The sequence below is a fragment of the Echeneis naucrates genome, chromosome 4 (assembly GCF_900963305.1).
Source record: "Echeneis naucrates chromosome 4, fEcheNa1.1, whole genome shotgun sequence".
NCBI lineage: Eukaryota > Metazoa > Chordata > Actinopteri > Carangiformes > Echeneidae > Echeneis > Echeneis naucrates.
The window spans coordinates 15,506,797-15,527,981 of record NC_042514.1 but is presented as its reverse complement, the minus strand read 5'-3'; the positions used below and the strand labels follow the sequence as shown (position 1 = coordinate 15,527,981).

Below are 21,185 nucleotides of genomic sequence, written 5' to 3'. Positions count from 1 at the left end.
GGTTCTTTAATTCTGCTCATTATTGATGCAGTATGTCCTAAATACTGTAGTTCAGAAAGCACAACTTGGATCCACCCATCTTAAGCTTCCTAGCATTGTCTTACCACATTACATCAATGCATTGCAAGAATTAGAAAATACTCCCTCACAAACCTGCATCAGCCTCTCCAGCTGGTAGAACTTGCAGTGGAGATCTTCAAAGTTGTTCTTATAGAGAGCTCGAAGGCTGTATTCATACATGATTTTCACCAACACACAGAAGGCCTGCTCTTCAGGCATCTGAAAGAACATAGCACTTTCAGATTAATGGCTGCATGAACTTCACCTTTATAGAAATGACTGTCCAAAATATAAGTAATACAACATCAGAACCTAGGATATGTTATGGGAAGTTCTCCAGGACATGTGTTGGACACACATTTTCAAGAAAAGTCAGAGTCATTCATCATATTGCATAAAGTCAGGAATGTTGATGATACCAGAGCAGGACCAAACTTTCTGTTGCTTTCTTTAGCTCTGAATGGAAGGACAGCTCTATAAAGTGACACTCTGAATTACTTTAGATGAAAGATATTAAGATGTTTATGTGTGTAAGGAAGTGTGTACGAAAACACTCTTTTATGCAGGAGCACTTTGTGTGCATTTCAGTGTAGAAGATGATAAACAGCAGACCGAACACCCAATGTAGCAGAGGTTTACAACTGATGAACATGTCCAACTCCCGGAGACCTGTTGGGGGGTTGGACATGTTCAGGAGGAGACTATGTTTCTCCTTCAGCTCAGCTGTATTCCTGAAGTGTAGAGCTCTCTTGCGGTTATTCCTCATCCAATTGTGTTAAGGTCTGGTCCGGACTGGGCCACTCAAAAAGGACCATTGAGAGATAGTGTAGTGAGATTACTTCAGTGTTCACATTCATTGCTATGCTCCTTCAACTAGCTTCTACTGACCTTAAGCTGGTAAACATTACCCTTCATAAGTTTAGCGAATCATTATCCTGATATCTCAGTTAGGGTAAGCAGGCCATGGCAGAAGGTATCAGAGCAGCAAATAGTGATGCACTTTCCCCTTGGGAGGATGTTTATATAGTGCTCTTTTCATGCCATTAGGTTGTTTTTTTTTGGCATCATGTGACTACCAATGATGGGTATACACGACTGAATTCAGATATCAATGACAGTCAGCACAACAACTAGGAGCACTAACACGCCAGATAGTGTCAATGGCTTTGTTAATAATCCAACCAGGGCTAAATACCAGGGTTTCTCTAGCAGTTAGTCTGAACTGATGAAGAATTTACCACAAAGCCCAGCTAGGCTTAAATTCAACTTCTTCAGAGAACTGTGGCCTGTGTGACTAAGAACATAAACATATTTCTCAAAATAAGAGCATACTTACTGATTCAAGTAGCTCTAACATGCTCCTTCAAACTGGTTTAACTGATTTGACACCATTTGTACCAATTTCTGATTGATACTGGGTTTACTGAGTTGACCACAAAAATTAAATGGAGGGGGGGGTACCCAGTTTACTCACGTGCAGCAGAAGAACAGCAGCAAGAAAGGACTGACCCTGACAATAACCAATTTCCTCATCGTACACAGAGTATGCCTGTGAAGAAAAAAATAAAAATTGAGAGAGGAAAACTAATTACTTATTCTGTAAGCCAGGCAAAATTACATGGTGTTGTATAAACTGAACATGGATCATTCAAAATGCCCCTAAAAAGATGCCCCTCATTTTACAGCTTTGATAAATTAAATATTTTTCAATCATTGAACAGAATAGCAGACAGAATAGGGACCCATGATGTTATAACGGGTTTTGCTTATTTGAAATCGATTGATTTTAAATACATCATTAGAATAAATAAGAACTGCTTACATCTACATTACCAGCCTACCCTCCAACTGGAGCCACACTGCCATTCTTACTGTCATCGACCGGGTTAGTAAGATGGCTCACTTTATTTCTTTAAAGCCAATCTGGTCCTCCTGCACATCTTTCAGCCCCATGGGCCGCCCACTGACACTCACAATGCCCTCACCTGCTCCTCCACCAGACTTTCTCCCTTCCATTGTGCCTATGGGTATCAGCTACCACTGTTTCCCAGCCAAGAAAGGGAGGCTGCCTGCCCATGGGCTGGCAACCTGGCATGCATCGCTCTCCTCAAATCTGCTGACCATTATGCTAAGCATTACCCTTACCAGTTTTACCATTAAAAAAATTGAGCAGTCTGTATCCAAAGACTTTTTATTCAAAAAACATGGCATGTAGTCTGTCACTAACATTACAGTCACAATGTTTTTCTTGCACAATCTTGCATGCAAAGGCTTCATGTTGACTCTCACTAAAGGAAGACAAATTTCTACTAACTCTTGTCATTCCAAAAAAAGGGAAAACAATGAATGGCTGCTATCACAGGGACCAGCACAACATTTTGAAGGTTTAGTAGACATTTCTGAACTAGCTTCTTATTTTACAGTATTAAATTCTCATCAGTAAGTAGAAAAGTGTTCGACTGCAGAACATTGTTTGAATGGAAATGCCTTCTTTTTAATGATTATTGATATTGACTATTGATAAATTACTGAAAGAATCATAATCCAGTGCTGATTTGATCAAACTCATTTGATCTTGATGTTGTTAACTGTCAACAATGTTGCTAGATGGACAACCTGACTGTCATAGCTGAGGCTCACCTTGCAGATCTTGTACAGTGAATCCTGTCCATCTCCATCAGAGTTCTTGAAATAGTCATGTGCAGGGAATGTGCGGTGGATGTCCCGGGTGATGACACCTTCCTGAGCTGAGTCCTGTGACACATATGGACAAGATACAGACATCTAACCAATCAAGTCAAATTAGAATATGTTTTGATGCTTTATTTCTGAGTGAAGGAAGTGCAAATTCAGTAGTTTTTAATCTGATATAAAAACAAACTCTTTCTATATTGATCCATGAGAGTGCAAGAGAAGCAAATAATTTGTTCAACTCCATACAAAAAATTTGATGACATGACTGTCTTAAATATATGTTTATTTAAGGTAAAAAAGACTAACAAATTGTGCTGAAGTCATCACCAACCACATCACCACAGAGCTATCCCACAAGCTGCAACAAACTGTTTTGTTAGTTTTTTTGTATTAATGCTTGATTCACAACTTCTGCCAACAGTGTCCCCCCAGTTAATCAGTCAGTGCCATATAATGCACACCTATTGCAGTGTACACACATGCACATAAACAACATATCTGTTTGCCTGCATGCTTCTCAATTACATAATATATACTTGACAGTCGAGAAAAAAAAGAAGTCAATAAGAGATGGATGGATGTTCAGCTGCACTTTGACATGTGCCATCTTTTTTTTCATCAGACTGAACTTTTTAGTCCCACCTCAAGACTTTGTAGCTCTGATGGTAGAAAAATCTGACCTGGTTAAAATAGTGAAGCGTTTTAAAAACTACCAAAAGCCAGATTAATGACATTTTTTGGTTCAAAACTTGGGTTCCTACATAGCCTTGCCTCTTGTCTTCTCTCGACCACATACACATCGGACTTCAGCAACAACTCCAAGAACTGTCACCTAACTTCTCTGACAAAACAGCCATTGTGGGGTGTGTACAAACGAAATGGAGACAGACGTGTAACTTGATACACCTGATTAGTTTTTGAAAAAACTACAACAATTTTTAATTTTACTTTTTACAATTTTTTCAAGTACAGTCAATCCATTACAAATTAAATTAACTTTTTAAATAAAATGATTAGACCTGTTCAGGGTGTACCCCGCCCTCACCCAGTGTGAGCTGGATTTGTCTCCAGCATCCCCCACGATCCGGAAACGGATAAGCAATTCAAGATGAATGAATGAATTAAATTATTATTATTATTATTAATAAATTAAAATTGTTTAGACATTAGATCACCCTGCAGAACAAGCTATAGTTACAGATATTAAAGGTGCATAAAATCAGTTTGAACTCTTGGAAGTTCTCAAGGAATAGTATTAGTAGTAGTAGTATTCTCCAACATGAGCTACCATCAGGGATGTTAGTACTCTCAGACTAACTGGAATAGTCACTACAAGGAAAAATACTTCCCAAATTATTTTCACCATATCGACATGATACAATAAACTTCCACATCTCTTATGTGGTGGCCTCAATAACAAAATCTGATTTGTTCACCATAATGTAAGTTTACCTTGGTGATGAGGATGCGATAATGCTCAAGTAGGTCATGGTTGTCGTGGCAACCAGCCAGCAGCTGCCAGACTTCTGCTCTGAGAGGTTCAGGAATGCCGGCCCGAACCAATGACGCCAACCCCTTCGGACGAATGGACAGGTTTCCATGCCTGACACACACAAACAGGCACGCAGGTATGCAAGCACACACACACATCATTTACATGTCACATTAATAGAATTTTGTCTCAAGAACAAGAGTTATTTACTTTAGTTTATAAAATGAGGTCAGAATGCAATATGAACAAGAAGCAGGGTATGGCTGAATGTGTTTTCTATTAATCAGTACACACAGTTATGATGGGAGCTGTCCAGAGGAATCAATCTGCTACATTTCTCAACAGTAGCTCAAAGTTCACTGCCTCACAAAACAGTTTTAAATGATATTTTGATCAATGCTATTTGCAACAACAGTCAAACAAGAAAAAATTATTGCATTATTACCTACAATGTTAATTATAGCACAACGTATCTCTAATTAGGATTCTGGGTATGATGTTGACTACAATGCAAAATACAATACTATAGTCTATTGTATTACCCACAGTGTAGTCATGCCGTTGGTAATGTCCTGTATGAACAAAAACCTTCTTTTGAAAACACAATCTCAGCTCCATTTACTGATGCTTAAAGTCTCACAATTTACTGAGGCATGTTTCCAATGAAAAACTTGAAACCTTACCATCTGTTGAGGATTCCTCCCCAGGACTCCAGAATTTTCTCAGGACAGTCTTTTGAAACATCCCCAGTCCCACTGGAGATTTCACTGTCACTATCTGAAATAAACACAAACACAACATGAAGTTAATGGACCTTTTTTACCATAGATGGATACCAAAACCTTCTTGACACTGTCAATGTAGTTTGGCGTAAATTTCTCAAGTTCTCATTTTCTCAGTCTCTACTACAATAAATGGACAGGGTGTGTCCACTTCATACACTCAATCACATGACGTATAATTGGGGCTGTTCTGTAGCACCAAAAAGTGGACACTTGCAAAACTTTGCACACACACCACCCCTGGTGAACAGTTTTCAGATTCAACAGGTGGGGGCAAATCCAGGGGGCTCTGAGTTGCACGGGCATATCACTGTATATATTGTTATTTGTAATTATTAGTATAATTACACTTAGAATTTCATTCATCTTCTATCCCTTTGCTGGAGCCAATCCCAGCTCCCATTGGGCGAGGGCAGGGTCAACCTGGACAGGTCTCCAGTCCATCACAGGGCCAAAATACAGAGACAGACAGAGACCACCACCAACCACTTACACTCACACTGAGAGCTACAAGAAATTTAGAGTCGCCATTTTTACATAAAAAATTATGTCTTTGGATGGGAGGAGGAAACTGGAGCACCTGGACGAAACCCACACAGGCACATGAAAACATGCACACTGCACAGAAAAGCCCCAGGCCCCGATATATTCTCCTTGTCTGTGCTCCCCTTTCGTCCTCATCTCCCATACCATGATAAGTATTGTGATCTTGCTGAGGCTTTCTCCAAAAATAAAGCCCAATCATTGCAACCTGATCACCCATGTGTGCACCAGCAACCTGAGTCTCAGAGTTCGGGGTGACTAGGATGTGGGGCTATGGAAAAACTCAACCAGGAGTTTCTGGAAGAAGGTGTCATTCATCCATCCTCGTCACATTTGTGGTGCTGGCTTCCTCTTAGTTAAGAGGAAGTGTTAGACTCTAGGGCCATGCATTGATTACCAAGGTTTGAACAATATTACTATAAAATATACCCCCTTGCTTTTAGTCCTCCAGATCAGGCAACTATGATTTAGAAGTTCTCCCAAACCAACTAGTTCCCATCCAAGAGGATAAGGAGAAAATAACAGTGACAACCCCACTAGGAACCCTGCTGTTTTCCAAGCTGGTGACTGTTAACATAGAAAGCTTTGTTTTTGTACACCTGGAAGACATTGTGATGTTCTGCAAGACCTTTGAGGAACGCTGCCAGCAGGTAAGGTTTACAAAGGCTCAGTCTGTCCTTCTTGGAATTCATTGTCAGGAAGGGTGCAGTGGGAAAGTTCATTTTAATTAAGGTAGCCTTGTGTAATCATGTTCAACCCCTTAACACTTTGGTCATTTTAGCTGAAAAAAAAATCTATTTATGCTATACCCAACATAAATTGAATGCTGTTCTTGAAATCTTTTGAAGCTCATGCATGATCTTGGCATTAATTGAAAGCTAAGCCTTTGCTATAGTTTCTGAGGAATCTCAGTGGCATATAAAGAAAAATTTTTATTATTTTTCCCTTTTTATTGCAATCAAATGCATCCAGGTAGAAACTGTTTGCAAATTATGGAGTGATCAGACAAACAAGAATAAAGACTACTTTATGTAGCTTTTTGTAAGGGAAGTACCAGGAGTCTCCAAGAAAGGACTGAAACGCTAAGTGGTCACTTGATAGCAATCAGTGCATGTCTTGAAACAAATTTCATAACTTTAGAACGCTTTAATGTACAGTCATAATCTTGTGATCTATTGAGAGGTGACACCGAAAAATAATGTCATATAATCAGATTTACTATAAATGTAACAAATTGTGTCAATCAGGTAAAAACTTTTCTATTAGTATTTTTCCTTCATTGGAGAACAGCCAGTTCATAAATATCATAGTAAAAAAATGCCTAGAGGGAAAACTAAATACTATTTAAGTTTGCACACTTACAAGGTGTAACACCAAGCAAAGGATATAAAAATTGTGCAACCTGCTGTCACAAAATTTTGTTGGATAGCATTACATCAAATAAGCAGCAAAAATGTAAATGTAAACTTCACTAAAAACTCAGCATTTACAAATACATACATGACAAACAGTTTTTACAAATTCTCAGTATGCCAGGCATTATTACAGGGTTTGGGCACATCAAATTGGTAACAGAGCCATATGCATTACTGTTTTGCACTATTGCAGTAAAATGGAGTTGGTGAAAAACAGCTGAAGAAGTTGCAGGGTTGTGTATTAATGTTAAATCATCAGCTTGGGCCCTTGTGAGCAAGCAGGTTTAAAGATTGACTGTAGTGTCAATGATGGCCCAGCTTGACTTCTGCTGATTTCACTTCACCTCTCCTGTCCTCTTGATCTCTTTGATGGGTTTTTCACAAAAGCTGGCGGATGGATATCTTCTTCCCAGGAACTATCAACTGGTCACTTCTCTGCCTGGTAGAGTTTTACCTGGTTGCCATTCAGGTCAAGGTTCAGATAGTTCCCTAAAATGTGAAAACAAGTTATTTACAACCTTAAAAATATGCTGAAATAGTAAAATGCATAGGTAAAGGCCCAAAATGGAAAGTGCGATAATAGGTCTCTGGCATTTTTCTTTTCAATGTATATTGTGCAGAGAAATATTTTCAAAATAAAATTATTAAAAACTTTTCCATCTGTATTCTCCTTGATTACAGTTTTCCACAACTCTAATATAACATCAGTAAATGCCTGAAATCTTCTTCACCAAAACACTGGCATTGTAATTCAAACTAAGCATCTTTACGTTGAAATATGGACAACATAGTAAATTGAAGGTAATCCAATACTTACAGGTCCAGAGTGGTGGTGTTTCCTCTTCGGCCCCAAAGCCATCATCTCAGATGTCAGTCGTCACCAGTTGGCTGAAATGTCACTCTGCTTCGCTCATTTTTTCCCCAAGGAAACATTTTTCGATTTCAGTTACGCTGGAGGGCTTCTTGGTTGTTTTTTTGGACATTTCTCTCGACTTACATTCCTTCATTCACTGTATAATTTTACACATAGTTTTTCTGGCTTCACTTTAGATTTACGGCTGTAGGAGAGTGTGTAAAGAATTCTACACTCAGTGCGTAAACTAAGTATCTCTGTGTCAGGAATTTTACTGGCTCCATTAAATGCCACTCACTCAGCTCTGACTTGCAGAGTTTGGTAATTAAATCAATTAGGGCATAAAATTTTCTGTGTAGAGTCCCTGATTTACTACAGGGGCCTGTAAACTGATAAAGAAAACTGTGGTTGGGGCAAATGGGGAGTTAATCAACAGCCCAGAGTCCCGGAGTCTTTCAGAACAGTTTCAGCAGCTCAAAGTGGACTGTGTGAAGTCATACTGACCTACATCCTTCACATCACTACAATCTCATCTTTCCAATGATAAAAACAATGAATATGAATTTAAAATAAGCATGACGTACAAAGTGAGAATACAAAAGTCTTGGTGCTCTGGGCCATTTGTTTGTATCATAAAAACCATTTCTCTGGACCCCTGTCCGATCAGACCAGAGATGATGTGTATAGCTGCATGTCATCATTCAACCCCTGGTTGTCAAGATGGGCTCCAGAAAACAATGTGGGCTCTTTAGTTAACTGAAGGATTTCTCCCTGAAAATCCCAAAAAGGAGAGATGGCAGTCATCCCACCTTGGAAGATGCCACTCTCATATGTACAAATCAGACTTAATTTATAAGAGCGTTAAGACCATAGCATTGCAGAGTTGCGACCAGGAGGCTTAGCTGCAACTGTGTCTGTACCCTGGCCAAATAAATTTTGTCAATGTATTCATTCAAAAGAGGGGTTATACAAGAAAACTAAATAAAAACTTAAACCACCACTAATTCAGATACAAAATAAATATTAAATACAGATTAAATATTAAATCATAATCATCCACATCTCAGTCAGTGATTGGAGAACTGATCATCTCATTTATTTATTTTGTATTATAGAAACCTAGGTCATTTCCCACTTGGACAAGGGGGAATTTTCAAGCCCCACCTGCCACCATCACCACAACAAAATCCTAATGAAATACACCAAGCTTGAAATTTTCTTATTTATTGAAGTAACATCAAGTAACTTCATGTTCTATTTCCAACTTTTGTGGTTCATGCCAAATTTATCCTTCCCTCTGTGTAAAGGTTTATGGTTCACTACTTCTGTTATTTTTATTTACTGTTTATATTTACTAATGCACATTTAGTGGTAGCACTTACTAATCCTCTATAAATCTGTATGCCTAAATAAAATCCTGTAAATGTCACTGTTGATTCATGGCAAGGTAAAACAATAGTATGCATGTTCTTAAACAACGCTTTAATACATTGCATGGTACCAGGATGGCTCATGTGTGTACTTTGAGTGAAATTCGGAAGAGGACATTGCAAAGAAGAATTTTGGCTTAAGTGTACGATAAAAGTGAATATTAGCAATAATGTACTATGATATTTTATTGCATATTAAATATTAATAACTTAAACAACATTAAAAGGGGTAGAAAAAAACCCCTTCATACCTTCATCAGGCTCCTCTTCCTCAGTGGGTGAGGGACGTTGCTCTACTCCTTTGTTACTTCTCTCTGCCTCTCTCTGAAGACTAATCACCTCATATACAGCATCAGTCTGACCCACCCCCTCTGGTATCTGCTGTGCACACAAACATACAGTCATGATCAGTGACCAGGTAGAAATAATTTCATAGAGATAGAGGCCTATTGACCTCCAGTCGTCATGACACACAAGATTTCTACAAGCTTGCGTATCCCAGTCATTGCCCCACCTGTACTGTTGCTGCATCAACGGTTTCTTTTATTCAGAAATGAAGGCTTGCAGGTTTGGGTGTTGGGGGTCAGATAATTTGCATTTCTTCTCAGAGTCAAGCCAGAGGTGTAGGTTCAGTTCAAACTTAGGCCTTGGTGGGTCAGAGGCTCCTGTTCAATTCGAACACGAGTTTTACCTTCTATCTATAGCCCAAGCTGAAAGTTTTTATTGGAATTTGCTCCCAAACAGTGCTGCATTGGAAAGACACAGAGGGAAGCCCAATCACTTGCAGATGTTGAAAATTGGTTTTGTGTCCACCTTCTCAATTGCTGTTGAGGTGATGTCGCACAGTTTCAGGGGCCATGTGAGGCACTGCTATGAGGTGTGGAATAAGATAAACTTTGGATTGGATTTGCACACAGATCCATCACTATCACTGTTTTGATCCAACACAAACTATCAAACCATCAAAGAGGTCGAAAACCAGGAAACTTTTTACTTTTACTTGGTCAATTAGTCGCACTATAATTTCCATGAACATTGAGACAAAAATCCAGAAATAAGCTAAGTATGAGAATGTGTGCTGTCACTGTGAGATTTAATAGTTGTGGTAGACATACATGGCGGAGTTTGAGATAGAAGGTCTCACTGAAGGTCTTGCGGCTGAAGTACCAGAAGCGTTCATTCGATGGATAGACTCTGACCAGAGTTTCCAGCAGGAAGCGAACTGGTTCCACCACTTCCGTCACAACCAGGTCCACTGCCACTGTTATGTAGACCTGCTTATCTGGGCCACACCAGGGAAAAAAAGCAAGTAGTAGTTTCATGTGAGGCTCCTTTATTTCCTTTCTTTTTACTTAATATGAATCAGTTTGTATTAAAAACAAAATCAATTTGTATTGACCCTTCTTTTTAGTTGAATAAATAAATAAATAGATGTCAGTCAGTGAAGTCTTTTACCACTTTTAAGTAACATTTTTACCATTAGTAACAAACAATACTGTAGCTTTAACAGCATTCAGTGTAACCTGACAGATTAGTTAATCTATAATAAGGTCAGAAATGCTAATTATAAATTATAGCAATGTACATTTTCTATTTTAGTATTTAGAGCTAGTAAAACATTCTCCCTACAATATATATACCATACACCATAAAGAGATATTAGTTTTCATCTACTTGGCTTTTGTTGTGAGGTAGGAAACACAATGTATCCTGTGGTAATGTTCCACCCCCTAGTGGATATGACTAACACTCCCAACTGGAGTACTGGAGTCTACAGGTCAGGTAAATTTATTATCCAGCTAGATGACCTTGAAAGCTAATATGATAATTTTCCTAGCACAAGAGAGGTTTTGGTTCTTTGATCAAAGTAGTTTCTTAGAACTAATACTTGGATAGTTTTGTGTGACAATAAAGACATTTCTTCCAATACTCCAGGGACCCTAGGTTTGGCACAGGTCGTGGTCACATTAAAACACAATAACTTGCAACAGATCACTTAAATAGGAAACACTAAACTATTTTTCCATTGTCAGAAAAACAGAACAAATTGAAGTAGATTGTTGTACTAGAGTGGCAACATGTCCTGATTTGTGCAGGACCGCATAGCATACTCTTGTCCCAGCATCCCACAAATTGAAGTAATGTCCCACCTTTTCTTTTTGGTCAAATTGTGAAAAGTCAAAGAATTGCTGGACATGCAGTTTGCCAGATTTATTTTTCAATTTTACACAGACATCAACTGATACAGTAAAAGTGAGTCTCAAAAGAAACACACAGCACAGGAAGACAGCTGCTGATCTAGGGGTACATTTTTACTGAAACACAATGATGACTGGCAAACGGAGTAAGAAACAGAAACTGAGATAACCAACATTTACCACACTGTGCAATACTCTGTTATACAGGTCAGCAAATTGTCATTTTTTACTATACTGCACTGCAAGCCCACACTGATAAAAAGTGGCATACATAATGTGATACTTGACAGGAGATTTGAATTTACCCTACATCCAGGTCTAAATTGATATATTCCAAGCTTTGGGTGAAAATCCCTCTTTTCTGGATGACATTTGTTTGATAAATGAGGGCCCATATGTGTTTGAACAACCAACTAAACATGCCATACCAGATCTAGATTATCTCCATATATCATAAATCTGTTGTGTAAAATTTAAATATAGCTTTATTAATGGCTACAAGTTCATAAAAAAAGTGGAAAGTGGCACAGTTGCAAATTTTGAGCAGTAAATACAAATTATCCTCACCTTTAGGTGTGTCTTCATTCAGTGGCTGAAAAACTGCTATGTTGGGGTTCCACGTTCCTGTGATTATGTATGCCTTCCCATCAGAGCTCTTTCCCATCGATTCCTGTGTTTAACCATTTGTTTATGTTATTGTAGCAATCTTATTTTATATATGATACAGTAAATTGCACTGTCATTTGAGCATATTTTATCATATGCATATCATATGCCAAGGTAGATAGTTATTAAAACCTAACCCAGCGTTTGTCAAAGTGTTGCCTACAGAACACTAGTGGCCTACAAGCGACCCCAAGCTGCCACCAGGGGTGGAAAAACTACCTCAAATATAATGAATAAACATTATATTTTATGTTGTATTTCTGAAACTGTCTGGAACTAACCACAGAGCCTACTAGCAAGTGTTGCAAGTCTATGTATTGTATTATTGTAAACTTTAGTAAGCACAGGTACATAATAAATACATAGATAGCCAAATGGACAAGGTACATATGGTATTACTATAGGCCCCCCATTCAATTCCAGGTCCATAGAATCTTCACATTCCCTTTTTTCACTGACATATTCAATAAAAACATCATAGTCCAGTTATCTTTCGAGATGTTTGATTATTAAGTGTTACCTAAGTTTTATTTTAGTGGCTAAGTGATTGATGATCTGAAAAAGTTTAAGAAAGACTGATCAACCAAATTAGAAAAGTTAAGTTAGCTATACAATTTTATTTTGTTTGTTTTTTTGTTTTTATGAGTGTGTTGCTTATTCTTGCGTTCTATCAACAAATGGCAAATTTTATTATGTCCAGTAAACTCACAGAGTCTACTCACCATGTCTAGAAGATGCATGTCACTGTTGCAGACTTTTTGGCCTGGACTCAGCAGCATCCCAAAACACCTGGAGGAAAAACACAATAGGCATGATAAATCTAAAATCAAGTCTTGATCATTTCACTGCAGAGCTACAGTCTGCATTCACCAAGTGAGTGAGTCAACTTTTTCCAGAGGAAGAGGAAATATGCAATGGTAATTATTCAATTAGCCAAAATACACTATAATATATATAATAGATGCCACAGCAAAAATAAATATTAACAAAAATATCAACAGAAGGTAGCGCTAAAGTCAATAACAGTTTCCATCTAAGATGGATTAATACATCCTGTTATTTTCAATGCAAGTTTTTCTTTTCTAACTCAGCAGTTAGAGTAATTTTTTAATTTTCAATATCTGAGCTACAATCTGTTCCACGAGTAATACTTGATTAATGTACAAATTCACTCTTGATTTTCAATATTCATACTGTTGACTTTACAAACCCTTTTCACTTCAGGATCATCTGCTGTTATTTCTCCTTTTAGCCAGTCCCTCTTTTCTTTTTCCAGGAATTCAGGACCTCTCAGCCACCTTGATCTTAAGATGGATTCCATATGCAACCCATAAGATGCATCATTGACTAGATTGTCTTTTAAACTTACATGTCTCCATTGGTTTGTGTGGGACAGGTGGATGGATGTTTTTGAGCTCTAGAGCGTTTTCTACTTTAATTCACTTAATTACTCCCGCTGAGAGAAATGACTGTCCTCTAACTCTGTTGGTACAGCACCAAGCTCCATGACAATGAAAACTTCTCTCCTCTTGTGAGAAGAAAGTCTAATGATTGAAATAAAAGCAGTATAAATACATTGTGATGCTCACCTTTCAATGCCTAGCTCCCTGTTGCACTTCTGGTGAACTGAAACCACAACTTTCTTCTGTACACCCTGCCGCAGCTTGAAGTAGAACTTATCTCTGTCCTTAGGCACTGGACTTGGGAGAGGAAGAAGGGAAATGATCTACTTAAACTTAAGGAACCATGATGTTACTCATTAACATTTTCTCTGTTGATGTACTGTGATGTATATTTTATGGCTATGTCAAGAATATCTTATATGGAATTTTTCTTTTATATGTATGTATGTATATATATATATATGTGTGTGTGTGTGTGTGTGTGTGTGTGTGTGTGTGTGACAGCACACTGTTCTGATAAGTAAGAACTCCTTCTTGAATTTCATGGCAGCATATTATGCACCATTTAGTTACAGAGTACATAAATCAATGTGTGTGCTGTGAGTACCTATAGTTGCCTTTGCCATCATCCTCTTTGATTTCCAGTGAGACAGTGAAGATGTAGAGGTCGCCATCAGGTGGACTTGATGATGCTATGTCCCTGTTCTCTGCTGGTCGAGATGAACGCCGAAAGGCTGTGGAGAAACTATAGAGGATACGACTGACCTGTATGGAAAAGGATATGAGGAGACGATTGGGGGGGGGGGGGGGGGGGGGGGGGGGGGGGTAGTGGACACAAGATTTTTAGATAGGCGTTTGGAAGAATTATGAAAATGGTATATCAAATATGAACAGAAAAAAAGATAATTTCACTGGAAAAAAAAAAAAAAAAAAAAATCCAATTTAGCAAAAGAAAAAGAGAAAATTAAGTCAGTATACACAAACAGAAGAAGCATGTCTGACTCCATAAAATTAAAAAAAAAAAAAAAAAAAAAAAAATGTAAGTATTTTAAGTATTAAGACTTTATTTCAGTAAACAGCTAGCCATCTCACAGATCTGAATTAAAACAAGTTGCATCGAAATATTATGGGAACAAGTAGACCACGGTGAACTAAAATGTATGAAACTCACAGCTTCTTTAATGTGGCAGGAGAAGACATGAATCTGGAACTCCTCAGAACTTCGGTAACTTTCAGTGAAGGAGAAACAGTCGCTTTCCACTGAGCCCTCCCGTCCACGAGCACAGAACAACACTTTGTAAATAGGGAAAGAGGCAACCTCTGTTCCTGAGGCCTGGTCCACAATCCTGAAGAGAGACATTTTATTTAGAAAAAATAATAATTCTAATAAAAAAAAAATATATATATATATATATATATAAAATTGAAAACGCTTATTTTAATTTAGTAATGCCATTCAAATGAACTAATTTGTTTTTCTTTTTTGTGTATTAACATTTATTTCAAAGTTTTGATACTTTCAATGTTTGTCAACATTAATTTAATACAGTATTGCTCTTCCAGAATTGCATTAAATTTAATATTCTCAATGCATTTATTCACTCAGGCATTGTCATCAAAGCATTTTCAAAGTGATACCTTTATTTAAACCATAATCCAAAATATATTGACCTGACAGAACCATTTGGTCCGCAAGGGACATGCAGAATAACGGGAATTGGGATGGCACTCTCAGCCCGCAGGGTGGCCATGGCCTTCTGTGCCTCTGCCTCTTTGCGAGGGGCTTTGACCCAGGTGCAGCCCAAATAGGATAGCTTGTTAAACTGGACATTCTCCTCCTCCAAGACTGTAGGGGTGGATGGTGGTGGACATGCTTCTGAGGATGGAAAGTTACAATATTAATTTTGCTACATTTCAAGAAAAATGAAAATGTCACAGCAAAGTCTCAACTAAGCTCTATCTTGATAAATCAATACAGATTTGAAGTTGAAACAACTTAATTCTTGCCTAAAGAGATTGTAAAAGTAAATTCCATGACAGAACAATGGCAGCATTTTGAAAATGTTCACTTCTCTATGTTGACTGTGTCGAGCAAGGCATAGGTAATCGATTCTGGTGACCAATAGGTGGAAAGTTCACCCCATGACACACTTTGGGCAATGTACAGTACAGGCCAAAAGTTTGGACACACCTTCTCATTCAAATGAATAGGAAAGTGTGTCCAAACTTTTGGCCTGTCATGTATAAAGAATTTGGGAAGGAGTGTAAATGTGTGAAAATGCAAGGAGGAATGTAAATTTACAAAGAAGGTACAAGGGAATGTAAATGTAAAACTCATTATCAATTAATGAATTAATTAATTTTTTTGTGCATTTTTGTTGCAGTTTAAGACCATATGAATTTATTTATTGCCTCATTTATTTCATTTAATGGCATATGTTTATGTTTGATTTTGGCAGTATTGGTCTGCCACAAAAGAGAAGCATATGCGACAGAATGAAAAACAGAACATAGGAAGCTGCGGTTCTGATATTACCTTTGACCCAGAACTGTCAAACTTCACAAAGAGGAAGTAGAACAATGAGCAGCTGGTGAACTTCCAACATTGACTGTCTCTTAATCTACTAATAACCATTTCCTGGCATTGTTCAACACCTAACACTAGTAAACAAGGAAAACGGGAAGATGCAATTCAATAAGTAGTCCTGATGTAATATAAGTCGCTTGACATTAAAAGACCTTTTTGTTTGTGTTTGTTTTGTGTTTCACAAAAGTTGAAGTCACGTAGTTTAAACTGAGTTTTAACAATACACTTTTAAGTGCAAATATGAAATCAATGCTTATTATTCTCAAATACCCAACAACTTTTCAACTTGCTTACTACCCCCACATTCACCAGGTAGGGTGACTGAATCTGCATTGAGAAAGGAGACAGTATGGGGCTTCATCACCTACATTTGTCCAGAGGTTCACAACAAACTGAATATCTTGGCATACATGTCATTTCTGACTTTATGATGTAGGGGCAATTTTTAAAACGTGCTGTGCAGAGTATCAGACAGACAATAACATATTGCTGAAGATTTTGCAGACTGGATCATAAACAATGACTGTATACCTAGAGGTTGTGATTCCAGGATTTGGCTCCCTGGGTCCCTGTGCTTCTCCGTCTTTTCCACACTGCTCTTGTCCGACTTTGACTCATTTTCATCATCCAACACTTCCTCCATAGCTTTTTCCAACTGCTCACTACCATTCCAAGACATCTAAGTGAAAGATAAAAACAGAAAATATACCAGGTATGGGGCAAAGTGATACAAAGTAAGTTAAAACACAGGGCAAAATTTAAACAGAAAGACAGATTCAGGCAGACTGGAGCTACATGAATGGGCTCGTTCCTTTTGAAAGAGCTTGTCAATCACTTTGTTTTCATTTGCTGTCAATATGGTTCCAGTGGTTGTTATCGCTACATGAAAATGACATCAACTAATGATCTAATTGGTCACTACAGCTCCATTGGGAACAGGAGAGACTAATTGCTAAATCCAGGAGGAGTTTGAGAAGGGAAAAAAAGATCCTTCTGTGTTTGAATTTCAGTAACTCAAATTAAGAACTGTGGTCCTCAACAGATTTTGGATGCTTTGCCCTGTAGGAGAATGAATGTAAAACTGAACCATTAATGTCAAATGTAAATCTGTGGTTCAGACCTTGAGTCTTGGTTTTCCCTCAGAGCCCTGCGGTGACCCAGCAGCACTAGACTGAACCAAAACAAACTCCTCACTGGTGATGGTGGCCACAGACTCGGTAGAGCTACTGACTTTTCCCAGTGAGGAGCTGTCATCCATGGCTGGCCAGTTTACTCGGGGTCAGCTGGGGAGACCAAAGGTAGAGTACTCCCCTTCCCTCCTCTGTCCGCCCAGCTCTCTAGGCAGCCTGCATGCACAAGAATTGAAGCAGAATTAGATTGTTTTTTATGTAAGTCAAAAAGATACATTACAATGAATAACTCTGTTTAGAGTTGGGAAAATGTTTTGTTTTTTTTTTTTGTTGTCTTCATTAAACCAGGGTTTAACAGGTAACAATTAAGGCATTGTGTGCAGTGGTAAAGACACAAAGCAACACCAAATCGCAATACAGCCTTCCAGTGCTTTCCAAACCTTCTAAGTAAACAATTTCAGGCTGCAAGTCTGGGCTAAAGTTAATCTATTAACAACCTCAAATAACCTCAAACAAACCTTCTCATAGCTGCTGATCAAAGTCAAAACAAATTACATTTATTTATATAGCACCAAATCATGTCAGAGTTACACAAGGCACTTTACATGTAGAGCAGGCCTAGACCAAACTTTATGGAATGTTTTTTTACAAACACTCAACAAATCCCTCCATGAGCAAGCACTTGGCAGCAGTGGCAAGGAAAAACATTAAGAGACAGAAACCTCAGACAGGACCAGGCTCAGGGAGGGCAGCCATCTGCCTGGGGGTGGGGGGGTACAGACAGAATGAGAGCAGTAGGAGAGAGAAAATAAATTTTAGCAAAACATATCTAGAAATAGAAGGTTGATGCCTGGTACCACTAAATGAGAGAGGTCCTCAGTGCATCCCCCAGTAGTCTAGGGCTAAAGCAGCATAAATTTATGCTGCTTTAGGTAATTAAAGTTTAACCTTAAAGAGAAGCCATCACAGGAGAAAAGTGATCTATTTTACTACTTCCTGTTAATACTGAGTCGTTTAGAATGACCAGGAGGAAATTAAGACTATTCTTCCAACATAACTGCTTTACCTCAGTAACATTCTTGAGGTCCAGTGTAAGCTTTCTTCAAGTGGACTTTGTTTACTTTAATGATTAGGATCACTTTCAGGCTTTTATGTTTTTGACCTATTTGTACTCCCTAGAGGTTCACATACTTTTTCTGACCTACACTGAAATTATTTAAGATGCATTTAGAATGGAACAGAATAATACAATGATTTGTGTGTTATATGAAGTGCCTGTGGCCTTCATGTTAACCTGCTCACTAACAACTTTTAAATCTCATCACGGCAGAATAACTACATGACGATATGGTAAATGACTTGATTGACCTAAAAGTTAATCGATGAGCTCTCAAGTGGTTATTTAAACCAGGTAATTACATTTTCTGCTTTCACTTTTCTTGTTGTGGCTGGACAGTTCTCCCCTCTGGCTTTCAATAGAAAAACCATTGCAGAGCTACACCAGTAGCTAGTACCCTGTATTTTCAGTACAGTCCCAGCTGCAGCTTCGTTACCCAACCGCTGCCCACATGGAAACTGTGAGTAGCCAGTCTTGTAGACAGACTGCAAAGCACTGCACTGGGTTATCAAGCTAAATTACATCTACTCGATGCATGTGTTTCTGTGGGTTGCCTTGCCCTAGGGTGGGGTGATTTGGGAAAAATATCTAACTGTGATTACTCTGGCAGATATTGTGATTTCATTAGCAATTTAGTTTTGTCCCTTTTCCAGTGCTGGTGGAAGTTTGTTGGCTGCCCTGGTGATAAGGCTCCCAGTTATTACTCAAATTACTGAGTAATAAAGTTAAGCTCACAGTGCACCTCAGACATGAGAAGGATTTTCAAAAAAGTAACCTGATTTGCTTTACTGAAATATGAAGACAGCATGGACATCGCGTTAAATGGTTATACATTGAAAAGATGGCAGTCCTTAATGATAAAAAAGACATGTTTAATGATTTGATAAATAGCAATAATAGTTCAATGTTTGTCAGGTAAATGAGAGCGACAAATAAGAAAATTCAAAAACTAAATATCAATGGACATAAATTTTATTTTCTTGGAAATTATTAATGAAGTCTACTTAACTTTCCCGTAAAATATATTCAGAAGGGTGTTATTTCCTAATAATGTGAAGTTGTGAAGGATATTCTAATATTTAAAAATGGGGATAAGCACTGTATGGTCAACTATAGACCAGTTTCTGTTTTTTCCTCAGTTTTCAAAATTACTGGAGAAATTTTCTGTAACAACAGGATTCTTTCATTAGTAAGCATAAAATATTATGTGAAAATCAGTACGGATTTATAGAACTACAACTACTAAATAGAACTACTATGCAATAATGCAAATGGTAGAAGAAATTGCAAAGGCTAGCAGGAAAACATTCTGACAAATATTTTAGTTTTCTATGATTATATATATATTCACCAGTAGAAGTCCTTTGATGCTATAGATCACAGATGATTATTGTGAAATATTGGTTACAAGGCATTGTTTACACGTGCCTAGAACAGTATTAACAAAGTAGACAGCAGAGTGTACAAATTCAAAATATATAGTTTATTAGTATTTAGGGAAGTCACCTGTGACCCATCACCTGATCGCCAATTGGTCCAAAAGTCTATATATTCTAAATCAAAGATAATTGTAATGTCACAGTTGCATTAACATTATTCATTTTTGCAGATGGGAGTTGTAAATCCTCAAAACATAGTTTGATGTTCATAAATTGTCAGTGAATATTAAGAAAACAAATATGAATGAATAATCTGTTTAAGACAGCCAGCCCTTAAAACAACATCACCACCTCTCATGTGTTTTTATTCGTGCTCATTGACTTTCTCTTTCTATATTCCATAGAAACTTGTATATACAATATATGACTACTAAGAAAAGGTGAACACTGATTTACTTGTATCTAAAATATTATATACTTTTATAGGAAAAAGTGTTATAGACTTGGAAAACTCATTTTTCAGTAGCTTGAGGTACAGTCATTTGTTGTGGGCAGTGAGACTTTTAAAATGTTCATATTGATATCAGAATTATATTCTATTGAGTGAAATGAATAAATATATTGTGATATAAGTTTTGGAAATAGTGTCACACCCTACAATTAATATGGTGACATTTACGATTGAATGAAATATTCAGACGCCAGCTGGAGCTTCTCTGCTGCACTTTTCAGGCTGCCAAATAAAACAACTTTGTTCCTTTGGATCCTGACCTAATTTTTCAATTTCTGTTTCAGGAGAATTGTTCTTCTTGGCCATATTCTGTGATTCCATGTAATACAAAGCAAGGGCGAGGCATCTCAACTGAAAATATTTAAGGGAGTGACACTGAAGTTACGATTGTTTTCAGGTGCCACTTTTATCAACACCCGATCTTCTGGATGCTGTAAGTGACTGTCATATGACCATTTAGAGACTCACACATGAAGCCTGGCATGAGATGATTTTTGCACCTGGACTTACACCCATTTCTGGGCTTGTTTCATAATTGAGGACAATTTTCTCTGACTATGAAACAATCAAATCCAAGCAAGTTTTTGATGACATTCCATACTGGGATATAATTATCATTCCACTCTCACACATCATGTAAAAATAACCCCAGTCTGCCCAAACATCTGGATAAGACCCTGTAGTCCCAACACAGTGCAACAAAAGCGGAGTCTTTGTTCTAGCTAGGTCAGAAATCAGCTCACAAGTTATTTTTTCATAAAATACATAGTAACTACTATACCAAGTATAACCACTACTATGAATGAGACACTGCTTCACACCAACAACAACAACAACACAATGCTGCACATAAGACTATGAAGAAACTATGAATTTAATTTTAATCTTATGAATTAGTAGGAAAACATGGGCTAGCCATTCTTAA

General features: G+C 37.7%; 1 protein-coding gene across 3 annotated transcripts in view; it reads right to left on the bottom strand.

Moving 5' to 3' along the window:
• Positions 1-21,185, bottom strand: part of rabgap1l (RAB GTPase activating protein 1-like) — a 47,682-nt gene that overhangs the window by 24,668 nt on the left and 1,829 nt on the right. Inside the window, exons 2-16 of one of the 3 annotated variants that reach the window (XM_029499952.1) lie at positions 17,244-17,469; positions 16,655-16,802; positions 15,208-15,412; positions 14,708-14,882; positions 14,144-14,301; positions 13,723-13,833; positions 12,856-12,922; positions 12,035-12,137; positions 10,385-10,551; positions 9,521-9,650; positions 4,930-5,023; positions 4,207-4,357; positions 2,701-2,814; positions 1,535-1,609; positions 154-279 (exon numbers count right to left, since the gene is read on the bottom strand). In XM_029499952.1, the coding sequence (XP_029355812.1) occupies positions 154-279; positions 1,535-1,609; positions 2,701-2,814; positions 4,207-4,357; positions 4,930-5,023; positions 9,521-9,650; positions 10,385-10,551; positions 12,035-12,137; positions 12,856-12,922; positions 13,723-13,833; positions 14,144-14,301; positions 14,708-14,882; positions 15,208-15,412; positions 16,655-16,802; positions 17,244-17,381 (1,962 nt within the window). In that variant the 5' untranslated portion in view covers positions 17,382-17,469. The remainder of the gene's footprint in view (positions 1-153; positions 280-1,534; positions 1,610-2,700; positions 2,815-4,206; positions 4,358-4,929; positions 5,024-9,520; positions 9,651-10,384; positions 10,552-12,034; positions 12,138-12,855; positions 12,923-13,722; positions 13,834-14,143; positions 14,302-14,707; positions 14,883-15,207; positions 15,413-16,654; positions 16,803-17,243; positions 17,470-21,185) is intronic. The other 2 variants (XM_029499953.1, XM_029499954.1) reach the window with 2 other exon arrangements.